This window comes from Leptinotarsa decemlineata, unplaced genomic scaffold (genome assembly GCF_025532065.1).
Source record: "Leptinotarsa decemlineata unplaced genomic scaffold, Ldec_3_MD MMD2_tig00026328_RagTag_RagTag, whole genome shotgun sequence".
NCBI lineage: Eukaryota > Metazoa > Arthropoda > Insecta > Coleoptera > Chrysomelidae > Leptinotarsa > Leptinotarsa decemlineata.
This window is the reverse complement of record NW_027412688.1, coordinates 35,946,537-35,962,854: the sequence shown is the minus strand read 5'-3', so window position 1 is coordinate 35,962,854 and position 16,318 is coordinate 35,946,537. Positions and strand designations below refer to the sequence as shown.

Genomic DNA, 16,318 nt, shown 5'->3' with positions numbered 1-16,318 from the left:
TAATATTATAAAAAAAACACTTTATTGGACTAAACAACAATCTATAAACAAAATCTAAGGCGAGGTTCACACTGAGCCAATATGAGATGAGCGATATGTTGCTATCGATATATCGCTAAGTAGCTTCCTGTCAGTGAGTAGAAACACAATTCTCCTACTTCAGTTGGGTACTTCGGAGAAATGTTTTGCAATGGCGCGACTGTAAACCTTTTGTATCGCTCTCTTTAGATCTCAGATCTGTGGGCATCGTGTGAAAGCCGCCTAAACACATATTCACGCTACAATCAATTAATTGTTCAAGTCTGTGATGCTACCCGGTATCGAGACACGTTCTATTTCCGATTTAATGGCGGCAATGAGTGGCACTGCTGGATCATTTTCTTTGAATTTTCCCTCTGCCAATACCTGGTTCACGTTTACCCTTGGATAGGGGTTAATTATTCCAGCGCTGAGAGGTCTTACGAGAGGGGAAGGAGCGGTGCTGGACCAGGCGCCTTTGGGGCCGCCGGCTTGATGGTCCATTTTTCGCAGGTCAGTAGTTTTGGGTCGCGGTTTTGGAGTTGCCGCTTTCAAGTCATCTGTTGACCTGAAAAACATACATATTTGACAATAAACATTGTTATGGGAAGAAAAATTTTGGTGCACTTGTGTGGGAGTTTTTTGCAGCAAAATTTTTCAAAATTATTCGAGTTATTGCTTTGTTCTGGGCCATATTGTCTTTCCAGTTATCACCAGAAGACAATTTTAGATACCGACAATCGAAACGTGGGGAAATACCTGTGGTTATTTTCATATTTCATTTTGAATATTACTGGGGTTTCTTTCCCAACACCAAACCGTTATTTCAACACCTCGACACGTGTTTCGATCACCAAGTGATCATCTTCAAGAGGACGACCAAAAGTTTGATCTTCCTCAAGAGGAAGATAAAAAGTTTGATCTTCCTCTTGAAGATGATCACTTTGATGTTGGTAAAAAACTTCAGTAATACATATTCATTACTACACCAAAGGTTTCAAACAGTGCATCACAAGTATATTTTATCTTGATTATTTCACTAATTTTGTTGTAATTTCATTAATTCAATAATTTGAACTTATTTCTTTCACAAACCATAAATATGAATTCAAAAAAACTACCTTGTATTCACCGCAGAGTGACTTTTAACTTCGATTGGTACGTTATGAGAATATCCATCAGGTCCAGACTTATCAACAGGACTTTCTCTCCTACTGCCAAACAGACTGAACGTATCATCCAACAGGTCGTGAAATCTCTTCCTCATCTTCGAGACGTTCTGTGCAACAGTCATATCATGCATCCCTTCATCAACACTAACTCCTGAAAATAACCAAGAGGTTATATTTGATCAATTTTCAATTCCTGCTCTTGAAGTCCAGTTTCAATAGTCAGTCGTTTGTGAAGTGGAAAGTTTTATTTATGAATTGATTTATCGCCAAATGTTAAAACTATTCTCCAGGTAAATATGAATGTATCATGAATTATTGAATGTAATATCGATTTACTGATTAATTGATTGATATCCTTCGTTGATTCATCGAATGCATATTTACAAACTGTTTCAACTGACTGAGTTACTCAACAAAAGAATGATTGAAAATTTCACAGGTCGTTGCCTATTTTTATAAGCAATTAATTTATCGAATATTTTCAGTAACTGTTTACTCAGACAACACTGGATAGATATCTCATAGATGACCAATTCATGTCCAATGGAGACATCTGACTTCAAGTTAATCTTGAGAAAAAAATAAAGTTCTTGATCATTTCAACTCAAGTGACAAGTTTACAGAAGAAATTTACGATGATCAACAGGACACAGAAATTGTAAAAGTAGCATTAAAATAAATAGAATAGAATTAGAAAATACCATTTTTGGCTTTCTACTTGTTCAAAACAAGCATACAAAATTACAAAGCAAAAAGACTATTTCGAAAAATTACGAGTACTAGTTAATATGCTTCAGACGCCCATTGGACGTAAAATTCCACTTGGATATTCACTGGAAGTATAAAAATTAACGTACCGTGCTGAAGTTTCTGACAATGTGAATTCCAAACTATTGGCCCAATGACTCCTGGATCTTCAACCGCCCCTAAGCTTCCATGTCTAACCAACCCCAATTTACTGTGTTTTTCCTGGTTGTTCCCTCCGTGCAGTGGTTGGTCGTCTAACATGTCCAAGTGTAGAATGCTTACCGGTTCAAGGACTTTGTTTAGTGGAACAGGCATATTTCCTCTGTTGAAAAAATCACTCCAATTTATTGTATATCAACATTTGTTGAGGAAAAATCGATATGTGGCTTTTCAAATGATTTGAGAATCAAGTGATTACAAAAATACAGACCTTGGAAAGGACTTAACTGATGGCATGGATAAGTATGACTTCGGGCTGACAACTCCTGGATCATAGTTTCCAACAAGCATGGCATCTGGTGACTCTTTTCTGCTACTACTTCCATCTGAATCGAACACTTCGGGAGGCATCCGTCTGAAGTTCATGGGATCCGTTTTATTGAGAGCTGGCCTCGTTCTGGATGGCTTCTTCGGGGGGCTCCGGTGGTGCTTCTTGATGTTCATCAAAGGGGAAATGTCCAAACTACTGGAACTGAAAATGAAAGTGCAACGATATTTTCATCTTGTAGACGATGGCAGATCGCTCTCTTCTAACAAATGCAAATGAGTTGTCCGGGAAGACGGCTAAGTAGATGTAACCCTTTCCAAACATAAAATTTTGCAGGATTTTGGGACATCAAACCAAGTATTATCAATAATGGAGATTGACACTAACTTTGTGGCTCATAGTTTCATTTAGTTTCGTTGAAAAATATTTCATATAGGTGAAGCAATTTTGACCGTCTTCGAAAATTGAGAGAAGATGGATAGAATGTAAAAGAAGTGTTAGGACCGAAATTTTTCGATGAGCTAGATAAAAAACCATCAGTGTTAGATTAGATTAATATGGGGTTTCTGTGCTGAGCTGCCACTATACTGCGACCTTTGCAGATCTATTGTGTGTGCCCTCATGTATGCTAGAGTTCCTTGTCTAGGCCCGTCCTTGTAACTAGACCCCATAGGCCGGACCTCAAGTTCCCCATATATTGAGAGGGTTGTGGTTTTTCCTCCCCTAATGTTGCAAACCTTATCTTTGACAGACATTCGCAATAGCATAGTATGTTTACGGAGGTTTCCTCATCTTCTTGGCAAAGCCTGGTCTGTGTCTGCCAGTCCGATGTTGTTCATGTGTTTGTTGAGTCTACAGTGTCCCGTCAATAGCCCGACCAGAACTCAAGTTGATCGCCTATTCAGACTTAGTAGGTACTCCGTGAATTTTGGCGATGGCTCTTTAATGAACTCTTTGGCCTGTCTCATACCCGGCGCCTTATTCCACCATTTTTGAGATTGTTTTTTCTTCCAGTTGCTGTTACAAGTTTTTCGCAGTGCTTTTGCTGTACCACAAAAGGGTTCTGGGCCAATTGGGGAGCCGCACTCCTTCTCGTGCTAATGAATCAGCCTCTTCGTTGCCCTTGTATCCTGTGTGCCCTGTTACCCAGGCTAATGACAGTCTGTTTTGACTACCTAGTTCTTGTAGCTTTTCTAGGCAGTTCCAGACCAGTTTGGAATTGACCTGCATGGAGCTAATTGCTTTTATAGCTGCTTGGCTATCAGAGTATATTGCAATAGTATTTTCCTTAAACTCTTGCCTTAGTAACTCTTCTGCGCAGTGACGTATTGCTGCTGTTTCTGCTTGGAATATCGTCACTTTTTTACCTAAGCTTAGTGAGACTTTCGTCTTTGGTTTAGTTATATAGATTCCTGCTCCTACACCTTCTTCAGTTTTTGAGCCGTCTGTGTAACAGGCAATCTCTGCATTTATTGGAGGTCCTCCCTTCCATGCCTCTCTGTCTGTTATAATTGTTTAGAAGTTTTCCGAAGCTATACTGGGAAAGCATCTCATCCTATGGCATTCCCATTATGGGGTCGTTTTCCAACTCTTTGTTTAGCTCGTTGTACCTCTTATAGGCATTTGCCCTCTGGTCAGTCCTCATCAGTGTTACTAGACCGAATCACGAATACATTCTTGGAGTCAGTCGTCCTTCAAGAACAAGGCTCTCAGAAGCGATCCGTTGCAAAACTAATTTTTGATAGCGTCTCTGAACAAGAATCGTCTCTTGTCTTCGTTCGTGATTCAACACTAGACAGAGCAGATTAAACTTCTTCATCAATTTTTCATCGATACGATTTTGTATAAAAGTTACTCATACCGTTAATTTCTTCATTAACCTTGATTGTACCTTCTGGCAAGAGATACATGACCGTACACACAAATCTGCAAGTGCAATGCGAATTGCACTATCAACAATATTCCAGATAGCACACAGTTCACCAATTTCATGATATATTTGTTTCTCAGAAAAAAAATCATTAATATCCACAGTTTATTATTACAGAGTCTTTGTAGTTTCACAGCTCATATTTTACAGATAATATCCGATGAATACACCAATTATATCACACTTCATTCTTGTAGACCGTCCCACAGCAAACTGGATCAAAAGAGACGCGAAACTAACACATTTCTCTGACATTAAAAACAATATTTGAAACAAATAAATATTTGAGGATAACCTAGTAATGTAATGAAAACTACCAGACGTTCTGTAATACATATGATAACCAGTGGATTTCATGTGTAAGAATGATATGAATCCAGACATGATCTTGTAAGATTCGTAAGTTTGCAAATATGATCCCTAATAGTCCATATTGTCATTTGTGGGATACCTTCGGAAGTGCTAGGACGTCAGAAAATTACAACATTTTCCATTTGAATACCCACCCACATCCTTTGAACGATTTTACGTTGTCCCTCAGTGGTCCCAAAATAGCCATCGTGCTATCTGGGATCATATACAATTTATTTGCAATTTTGTTTCACGTATAGTCAGTGGGCATACTTGAAGACTGGCTATAAATCAAATCATCTAAAAGAACAATTCGTTCAGGCCAGTTTCAACACCCTACACAGTAGGTTGATGGACTGACACCTATCAGAAAACAACTACTCCCCTGGCTAATACCTCGAAGGGCGTTGAATTATATCCGACAGGTGTTAGTGCAGGATTCTTCACAGAAGTTATTCCTGCATATGCTGTTGGCGATACAACTGCCGCAATAGATTTTCAATTATTGGAACACACTTGAAGACCGGTTTCGGGCTGTTTGGCCACTCGTCAGTGCAAGGTAGTGTATTTCATCAACATAAAGTCGATGATTTCGGATAATTGAAAATCGAATTCCGTCAGAGTATCATTGATGGGACTGGCCTGAACGAATTGTTCTTTTAGATGATGATTTAATTTTGTTTCAAAAACGATAAGTATGAAATATTTTTTGTCGTGAGCGTATCAGTCCTCTGAAAACAGCGACCCTAAAACTCACTTTTTCTGTTCTTGTTTTTTATATTCATAGACCCCACATTCCATTCCGTGACTCTGTATAAGCGAAGTACTTTACTTTCAGTCGAAACATTAAATGTGGCAAGTGAATTCTTGAATATTTTCCTGATGGAGCGTTATTTTTCATGTAGGATAATCAATAGTCGATTACTGACAACTCTAATGTCACACACTGACCTGGAGGACATTGAACTGATGGAACTTCCCGGCCTGGCAACAACAGCAACGCTTCTTGTCATCGTCGTATTTTCATTTTTGAAGTCGATATACGTGGGAGACCTTCTTCTGGTGTCTTCTTCAGTGTATCCCTTGTTCTCGTGGCCAGCTCCTCTCTCGAAAATATGTTGTCTGTTTTCGATTCCTATAGACAAGATATTCACATGAATGTAGTAAAGTGAAAGAAAGACAAAAGCGAATAAATCGTAAGATATACTCCAACAAGACGGATAAAATATATCTCACCTCGTGAACTTGTTGGAGTTGAAACTTTCTTTTTCTTCGTACATCCAAGGATGAAAAAGGCAACCACTAACAGAAAAACAATCAGGCCTACGATGGACACACCGATGAACATCCAAGTGCTCTTGGCGCTAGACAAACCTTGGGGCTCACCGGATTTGAGATATGCTGAAGAAAATGTATAACAATGTGAAAAATAACAATCATCTCAGTTCGATTTTGATCTACTTATTAAATTGTCACAAACGATGATACATCGTTTCCCAAATTTTTCAACAAATGTTCTAAGAATAACTTTTAATACTGATGTACTACTTATATTCATAATTTTTGTATGTGTTGTTGGAAGAAACTGCATTATTAATATAGAAAATTGGACTAGTCACAATATTATATCATTGCAGTTTATCAATTAAATGAGAGCAAAGTTCATTGTGGCTGGTCATTGTGAATCGAAGAGACATGTGATATTGTATTTAAACAAAGTTCTTAATATTTTCGTGAAAAGCTAATGGATCTGATTCTCTTTCACACCAAAATCAGTAACCGATAGAAAACTATCACTCACGTTCTGCCTTCACAAGGAACGGATAGCCAAGCTCTTGTCTAACTTCTTCATCTGATACAAGATGCATATCGTTGGCTGCTGTTATTGCAGATACCGGTTTTCCTGCAACAGATACGTGGTACAACACCTCGATTTTTTTGTCGCCGTTCAATTTGGTCCTGTTCATCTCATGAATGTAGACATTTACTGGACCATCTATTGGTGCTCGCTTGATTCTACCATTGGTTATGCCCAAGTGTCGCTCCTGTTGTCTGCAATGAGCAGAAGTTATTTCGGAGGTTCAATAATCAATATTTCAGTAAAAACATATAGGAAATTTATTCATTCTTCTATTGGGTATGTTTCTCTTCAGTATATTCCAAACCAGATTGAATTGATGAAAGTGGTAAAAACGATATTACCCAGTAGTTACTACGATATTTCTTCTACATGTTCAAAAATGAATGTCTATATTAAACTTCAGAATTAAAAGAATATGTTGATGCAACTGAGGCAAGTACGACCCTTTTTTCAAACAGCAAACAGTAATTGTATTCAACCAACATGATTCTAGATAAAACTAGAAAAAGTTATACATTACTAAAATGAATGGTGGATGACAAGGAAATTCATTTAGATGCAATAATAGTTGCCATCAAGACAAGAAATTCTTGTCTCTTGTTTCGTGTCGAATTGAACAAGAAGAGAGTTTTTTCTTGGGAAATCGTATCTTGACAAGACAAGAGATTGGTTCATCTTAAAAGGCGAAACAAAACAATATAGCCATCTCTCGGCAAGAAAAGACAACCTATCGAATGTAGTATGCTTATAAGCTGAATTATTTTCAGGAATATACCGAATTGGCTTTTGGCTAGAGATTGTAAGCGGGGCAAGGTGCAAGGCCTCTGAAGTATAAACGATATTACTTTAATTGTTGTCTAGTATCTACTTGCACATTTGGAATACCAATATCAAGAGAAATCTAGCAAAGCCGAGATGAGACAAAAACAAGAAATGCATTTTCTCGTAAAGGGAAATGGCATTCTTGTCAAGACGGGAGAAGAATTTTTTCTCGACCAGTCGAGACAAGATAAGAGAAGACATTTTCTTGTTTTGTCTTGTCTTGTGAAACAACACTAAGCAATAACAAGTTTGTTGCAAAGCGGCCTAATGAAGTAATGACAACAGATAACTTAAATTATGCAAGTAATATAATATCTTTTCGAAAAGGATTGACAGTATTAGTGAGAAAATTAAGTGAAACTGATTTTGTTTTACAAGCATTGTGACTACAACATTCAACCAGCATTCCTTTTGTTGTAAAATAACCATATCATCATCAGAAAAATATTCACTGCAGAATTTTCATTCAGAGCAACGTATAATAATATGTTAGACCGGAGGTTCCCAACCGGTGGTGCAAAGGAACGTGTCAGGTGGTACGCGTGATTGATGTGAGTAACATGCTTTAATAGCAAACATGACTCAGCTCACGGGTCGCTACAAAAACGAAATACCCATAACCCAGTGAACGACCTGACATATTTGTTTTTCTATTACATTAAAATTTATAATTCCTAATAGGTGATGAAACAATAAAACACTTTAGTAATTTCACCTAGGAATTTCCAGATAGTAGAATTGGTAAACAAAGAATATTTCATTTTTTACCTGTGGGTCTTTGAAAGGATTGTCTTATACTTTACTCGGCATTACAAGTTCGTTGTGGGTGTTGTAATTTTGATTTCGTATAAGAAAACTGAACTATGAAACGATTTCTGACGTCCTCTTCTACATTAAAGGATTGTGCTAAAAAACCTAAATTACCGGCCAATCATGAATACGATGAAAGCTACTCACAGTACGGTTTTATAGTGAAGCCAGGGACTGAAACCTGATCGTCTAACAGTTAGACAATCTTCACAAGGCTGCTAACTCACCTTTGAAATGCAATTTTATAAAGTTTCGCTAAGCTATTCTTGAGATCGATAATCACAGGATCTTTTCCATCACTTTTCAACACAGTCAGTAACCAAAATTGTCTGTCAGTATCAAAGAAGTCTTCGCCGAATTCTCCGTTCTCTTGACCATCAAAATCGACTGTTTTGAGGGTTGGGCTGGGCCTAATTTCCCCTTCCATTGCTTGAGTAGTTTGTTCTGTTAAGCAGTCACGTGAACATTTTGGTGTTGTGGTTTCTTTAGAAGTCTGAAAAGGAATAATAGGGATAATTGAACACGTATCAGTACTGAAACTGATGCAATTCATAACGATGATACAAGATAAAGTAAAGCAAAAGCACTAGAGTTTTCAAGACAAATTTTTTAAAAATTTATAAATAATCACAAAATGTCTCAAAATGTACTAGATCATTGTAATTTCAAAATGATCGTAGGTCAATGATGGCGTGATCTAAACAATTTTAACAATTTTATGAGTTTTTTCGTTGTCATCCATACTAACCTCATTATAAGAAGTCTGTGGCGATTCGATGAACATGGTGGTGACAATGGTTTTAGTCTTATAGATAGTAGTGGGACTAACAGAGCTCCGCTGATGTTCATCATCTTCAGGTCCATCGCCGGAACCGGTCCAGAAAAAGTCTTCGAATCTATAAGAGGTTTTTTGGTCCCTGTATCGATTTTCTAGAAGAAACAGTTCTGAAAATGAAAAATCAATAATTATTAACGTAGCAATCCCAGAAATCTATTAGAAATGCAAGAAAGATAATAAATCTATAACAGTATGAAAATTGACAGGGAAGAATATTGTGTTTTCACATGAAAGGTAAATTAAAGTCGATTCAAGGTACGGGAGATGAAATGGGGTGAATTTTAGGGGTTGAAAATGGATTTTCATGATTACCACTGAAACCAGGCTACTGAAAAAAGTTGAATGAAAAACTTTTAGAAAATATCAATATCTACAACTTTTTTTACACAACCTTAATTTTTTTCAGAAGAGCTGAAAAAAAAAGGTTTTTCATTTTTTTATTTCTTTCTTCTACAAAAGTTATTTATTTTTCACGATATTTGGTGAAAACTCACCTTTATACGTTTGTTTGCAGATGGTTGACCATGTTTCATGATGAATTTCATTAGTTAGTGAAGGAACTTGCATGAAATCTCTTAATTTTTATTTCCTTTTTTTAATTGTTTAATTTTAGTTGAGGTCAATCGAGTACCAGGCACACTGCTGTTTGGGTCGTATCTTTCCTGCAACGATGGTACTACCTCGAAACCGATGTGTAGATGACCTACTCGATTGATTTCATTGTGATTCTGCCGCTGGATGGACAAAAATATCAGCAAAACTGTCGGATATAATTCAGTGTCCAGCGTGGTAGTAGCCGAGGAAGTAGTCGTTTTCCGACATGTATAATATCGGAACCTACTGTGTAGGTACGTTGGGAGAAATGAATGTTTCTAGATCCCATTTCGAAATATTTATTTTCCTATGGTACTGACTATATATGGTTCAGGAATATTTTTAAGAATATATGAGCAATATCATTTGTGATCGAACCGAAGACAATGATGTACTCTATAGCAGATTACAACAGTTGAAAATTACTATATTTTTTATTAATATGATAAAAAATTATCTACATTGAATCGTTTTCTTCTTAAATATTGGATTCAAGTCATCTCAAAATTTGCATTAGCTTCTATTGATTTTAATCAAAAATTCTTCAGGGATATAAAATACGATACTAAAAGAAACTGAATCACCTCAATATTGTATTGAATACCTATGTATTACTTATAAGTTCATATTCATATACAATGAAATATCCTTCTTTTTTTTCTACTTCGTAAGACAGTGACATAGGTTGCTAGGGATTTTGAGTTAAATCAATTCCGCTGCTTTTGTATTCTGTGCCTAGCACCACCGGTATGCCTAGATGGAGGAAGTTCACGAATTTCTTTGTAGGGTTTGGTTTTAACAAATTTCTAAACATGAATTCAACTTGTAATATCTATGTGGGATGGTGAGAAAGTTAATAATGATTTCATAGGGAAAGATTGACGAAATAAATGGTTCCAGGTAATGAAATTATGAAGAAACTAGTAATAATAAAAATAATTAGTTCATTAAATTGAATATAGGGTATATAGGAAGTAAATATTTACATAATATTCATACATATCGATATATAGCAATACACTAAAAGAACTTTAGATAGTGGCATTGGCAATGAATGTAATGGTCCTAATTAACTCTACTACATTTGACACTCATGCCATGTTGATATGCATATATGTACCAAAGAATCTAGAATTAACTAATATTACAAGTTATATGATGGCAAAGTATTGGTGACATTTTTGAGTCATAAAAATGTTGGGCTAACAAACAGGAAAATCTAGTTTTTTCTATTCAACTCTCGCGAGAAAAGATGCATGTGTGTTCAATGTACAATTTGATAGCTGAACAACACTTGATGTACATCAGAATTCTTCACAAAACTATCTCTATTCCTGAAAATATAAAGACACAATTCAAAAATATATAAGTATGGAATTGTTAGGAATTCATATTTGCTGAAAAAACGTTTACAGTTACTACACCTTCATGCTGCACCTGATACTTTTTTGTGAAGTGGAAACTTCCTGAGACGTGGTTGACCATCCCCAGAAACAAAAACCATAACGCATACGACTCTCCACTTGCCCAGCAATTGAGAATGTGTAAGTAGGTATCGTTCTCAAATTTTTCGGAAGAAAGCACTGCGAATGGGGCGCTGATATCAAATTCGAACAATGTACTCTCCAATTTACTTTCCAATGCACATTCCTAAAATCTTGATCTGGGTGGCAGACTTGAAAACTGGAATATCATTCACAGTGGGATCGGGTTTTGTACATATTTTTTGTTGTGAAACCGAAGATATTGTGGCTCATATACATGTAAAAATAGTGAGTTGTTATATGTCCCCATTGCCAAAAATCCGATTAGCTAATTTCAACGTGTCCCAAGCATTTCATCAGAATGATGTGACACATGAACAGAGATATCATCTGCATACATTGTAACATGAACGTTTTCACATAGTTTTTCAATATTATTAATATATAGCAGAAAAAACAAAGCAACCCAAATAGAACCCTGTGGAACACCTATGTTGATATCAGCTACTGAGTAGTATCACCACCTTCAAGGACTGAATCGAGAATATTTTTATAAAAAATCTCTTAAAATTTTGTTTTTATTATTTACTTCTCTGCTCAAACTATTCTTTAGCTTTCTGCTATTAACATGTGATTTTGAGACGGAGCAAAAAATCAGTGTTGTGTAACACCCAAATATTGTAAACAATGACCTAGTTCGTTGAGTTTGTACACCATCGGGCATTGTTTTGTCTAGGAAAGCAAATGCTTTCATAATGTGAACACGAATTCATTAATAATTCAGGCCTGGCTTTGTTACCGGAATATCAATTTATCACATGAGTTCTAAAAATGAGTGATTGCTATTGCTATATGTTTTTGTGAACGTTATAGTTTCGTTTATACAGAGTAATTGTAAAAACACATTCAGCTTAGATTATGAGTAATTGTTGAAGTTCAACTCCGGAATCGTCATTACTGTTAACTTCAACCAATGTCAGTTGTTGGTTAGTTAGTTTTTTTAACTAAATAAGATCTTCCCACCGAAAGTAGTAGGCTGTGAATTGTAATCGATAGATTCAAATTGTAATTACAGCTCAAAAATTCTGAAAATGTTCCCAAGCCGACGCTGTTAGACATTTTCAATCGCGTGTTGTAACTATTTCAATAGCAAACTTTTACTCATTGGTGTCATGTTCTTCGCTATTCTCGTTTGATTTCCAACTACGCAAGGTCGACAGAGAATCAACATACCTTCAAGCACCCACTTCATAAAAAAATCACTAATCAAAATGAAATGACGCATTGAAATTTAATAACATTTTTTTCTAGTACTTCTGTTTGATTCGAGAAATCATTATATTATTACCTAATATTATAATGTGAGATTTTCATGATGAACGGTATACAAAACTGCGACACATCATGTTTTGCTATAGAATCTCTTCTTCAAGCAATAATGATAAATTTTTCCTAATTTCCAATTTATTCTGTAATAATACTAGCTTCTACCTACATTCTAATCAGATAAATGATTATAGGCTAGATTCAACTGACAGAAAAGAGCGAATATTATCTTTAATTCACTAGTAAAAACGGGTCAACAAATTAATTATTATCACATAGTAATTATTCCAAATACACTAGGTATGATTACTTGGTAAGAACAAATCCAGTAAAGTTATCAAAATCAATTTGACAGTTCATAATATATTGGGAGTTCTTGAATCATATTTATAAGAAAATAAATATTTCGAAATAAAATCTCGATTCCTACCGAAAAACAAATACTTTCCAGGCTAATACCACGCAGGATATTGAATTATACCCGACACACATTTATGCAAAATACCTCATGATACTTTCCAGAAAGTTCAGTTTCAACCTTTCTTCCGGAAATAAAGAGTTTTAAGTTCATGATTGAATGAAAGTCCCTCGGTAGAGTGGTATGCAGTACACGTTGAATTCACTTATTCGTTCTGGAAAATGATTCTATGTTCCTTTTTACGTATTTCAAATATTTTTCCAGTTTGACCTATTCAAAACATCGGACGAACCACACAACAGTTTATAAACTCCTGACCTATCTGACACCAAACTCTTTTCTCTTTTCTTTATTATTTTCATAGTTATTATTATGTTCATACGCTACGGTTCCACCTTTAATGTTTAAGAAATCTGAAATATCTATACTAGGTTGATCGAAATAATTTAATGTTATATTATCATGAATATAATTGTTAATTCTAAATGAATAATTGGTTTTCTTGTTCGTATGTTCGTATTGACTTGGCTCTGCTTTTATGGTCTAAGAAGTAAAATGGGTATTTTGTGAATTCTTTTTTCTTGTTCATGTTCCCTATTTATTCAATCAAAAGCCTTTCTCTTCCCGGCTCTTTCATACTTCTATACCCCTTCTAAACCCAAAATTTCATTCTTTTGAAACTGTTTCGTCTCTGAGAATGTGACCAAAATGTTACTGGAATAAAGTTCCAGGATAAATGATGGCGATATTAACTCTTCTTACAAAGACACCATCTGTGAAAGCTCAAAACAAGAGGATCAGAGTGTTACAGGAGACTTTCTCACATAAATCACCCATCTTTGGAACAGTGCAATCGAGAAACACGAAGAGTCTCGGATTGTGGTGCTTCATATTTCCAAAGCCGGGTTTGCTATGAGGATCATGCTAAACAACGGTCAAAGGTCTTGGAAAAGTTAAGCGCAACAGCTCGCCTTCTTTCTCGAATTCATTGTTTCAACAATGAGTGATTTTTGCCTTTGCCTATTGATCTTTGCTTCCGGAAACTCAAGATATTGAAGCATTCAAGATTATTCTCCATAGGAACAGGCGAGTTCGAACGTTGCATCCTTCACCTTCAACCTGATCAGTACCGCTGATAAGACTTAGGAGCGATAGCTGTCTAGGATCTAGGATTTTGAATGCTAGAATGCAAAGCTATTAGACTCTGGTATCATCTTTCTGCGAGGACCAAGACAAGCGGATGACTAGCAATCTTCAAAAAGAGTCAAGTAGCGACCAGAATTGAAGAAGAAACAATGGTATCTGGGTTTTGGAAGACAGATACCTGTATAGATTTTTAGTCCTGTCCTCTGCAGTGACTGGGTTCAGCGGCTTATACAAGTCATCCTAACTTTTCTTCAAATTCTCTCAGGAAATCAATCAGCTCATGATGTTGAATCATAAACCATCTTTAAAGTTACTTTTTTGCCATAATGTTCCCGTTAAATCATCAACTCAAGTCGTGCGGCTATGAGATTATAGTTTGGAGTACTTATACAAGCTTCACGAAGCAGTGAATAAATAAACAAAAGAACCACCTGTTCCGTAAGAATGCGTCGCCAATTGCTTGACGTCCACCGTGGAAAAATCCAGCTCGTCCTGCTGAGTCAGGGCACCGCAGCGTACCGCCCCCCATCCCCACACCACCGCCCCGGCCCACAACACTAGCGCGCGCCACGGCATCCCTACGAAGGAGTCCCGAAAAAGGACAACGAGCCCTTCTTCGGAGAGGGACCCGCTGATGTAGCTGTCACATGAAAACTGTCTCTTCCCATGATTCCGGTGATTACGGTGGCTCTTCCGCGATTGATCAAACGCGATCCGAGTGCGCAGGCGCGGTTGCTATTGTCAATGGGACAATGACAACAATGATGGGCGATGATGTGGGTGTGGGGGCGATGATGGTCTGCGGTGAGGCAGAAGTAACTGTACTTGGAACGGTTTTGATGGTGACCGTGAAAAGTTTCGCTCTCATTTGAGCATGTACAAGGTGTTCAGTTGCAAGTGAACCACCCTGTAGGTTTTGAATGCCTAAAAAATAAGAAAATTCTGTGAGATTTTGATGGGACTTCATTTATTAGACAATGGATCGCCATAAATCAATAAAAATTTAAGGGAAATATAAATACGGACTCCTCTATTTCTGGTGAATTATTGATATTGTGTAGTCAAGACTTCCTAATTGAAATTTCAGATGCCACTGTTTTATATTATACAGAGACTTTTTAATTATGATTTTTTTTTTCAAAAAACCCAAAAATTCAATTTTTAGTATCCTGCTTGCTATTGAGTGGTCAGTGCCTAATGGCGTTAGACAAAACACAACACACTAACACAAGCCGTTGGTTCTTCAGCAACAATAGCGACAAAAAAGCAAACATACTTGAACAAACGGCGTCCCATTCCACAGTTGGCTTCGGAAAAAATATCACACACTCCACTAGTCAATCCACATGCAAAGATCACTTCAAGATGAATGAATACTGGCTCAAAATTTATGATCTTGCATCAGTTTTGTTGATATGTCTTAAAAAAGGAGTTTTTTTTCTTGTAGGAAGACCACTAGTGTTCAGCCTATGTTCAGAAATACCTACAACTAAAATCTGCCAAATAACTATAAACCAGTTGCAGTGTTATCGAAAATCTTGTAGAAATGTATCTGGAAAAATGTTTAGAGATATCACCAAATTATATAATATGTTAGCGAAATGGTCATATTTACCTGTTAATTACATACTTTATTTTTATAGTGAAAATCAGAATAAATCAGTAAGTTTCCTAATTTTTATTTCATGATGTTAATTTATAGAAAAGATAAATATTTTCCAAGGTCACACATAAACCTTCATCCTATGTGATAATTGGAAATTTCTATGAACATCATATTATGATAGTTTATTTTACTGCATTGTGGAACATTTGAGTATTTATGAATCAAAAGTTTTATGACTCTGATTATTTCATTTGAATTTTTTTATTGAAAAAATGTCATAAATATTTTTCAGTATAAAAGTATTCAATAATATTTCATTAATAACGGAACTTGGTTTTACATATTTCACCGTGATTAATACAATCAGACGGTTGCGGTTGAAATGACAAACCCATTGCTAAGAATAACTTTTTACAACAACAACAAATGAATTGCACAATGAAAATGTGTATTGTTGCTATTTCCATGCTGTTAAATCCCGGAATGTTTTTTGAATGATTTGCGGTGACTTTCGAGGAAAATACATGAATTGTGGATCCCCCCTTAACTTCTATTATCAGCAGAATAAGTTTAAATGAAGCTTTTAAATGAAGCTTTGCTGTCAGAAAAAACATGCCAAAATTAGAATTACTGAAATCTCGAAGTGCTAGATGGAATATTCTCAATAAGGCTATGTTTCCAATGAATATATTGTCATTCTCGACAATA

General features: G+C 36.1%; 1 protein-coding gene across 2 annotated transcripts; it reads right to left on the bottom strand.

Moving 5' to 3' along the window:
* Positions 1-5: 5 nt before the first annotated feature.
* LOC111518052 (uncharacterized) lies at positions 6-15,420 on the bottom strand. 2 transcript variants are annotated; one of them, XM_074182227.1, is made up of 10 exons: positions 15,281-15,420; positions 8,947-9,143; positions 8,426-8,691; positions 6,507-6,757; positions 5,942-6,106; positions 5,657-5,840; positions 2,368-2,628; positions 2,048-2,259; positions 1,140-1,341; positions 6-586 (listed from the first exon to the last, which is right to left on the bottom strand). In XM_074182227.1, exons 2-10 carry the CDS (start codon positions 8,980-8,982, stop codon positions 289-291), a joined length of 1,875 nt encoding a protein of 624 aa, XP_074038328.1. In that variant the 5' UTR covers positions 8,983-9,143; positions 15,281-15,420; the 3' UTR covers positions 6-288. The 2 variants fall into 2 exon arrangements, with proteins under 2 accessions (XP_074038328.1, XP_074038327.1); XM_074182226.1 differs by lacking the exon at positions 15,281-15,420 and adding an exon at positions 14,436-14,715.
* Positions 15,421-16,318: the final 898 nt, after the last annotated feature.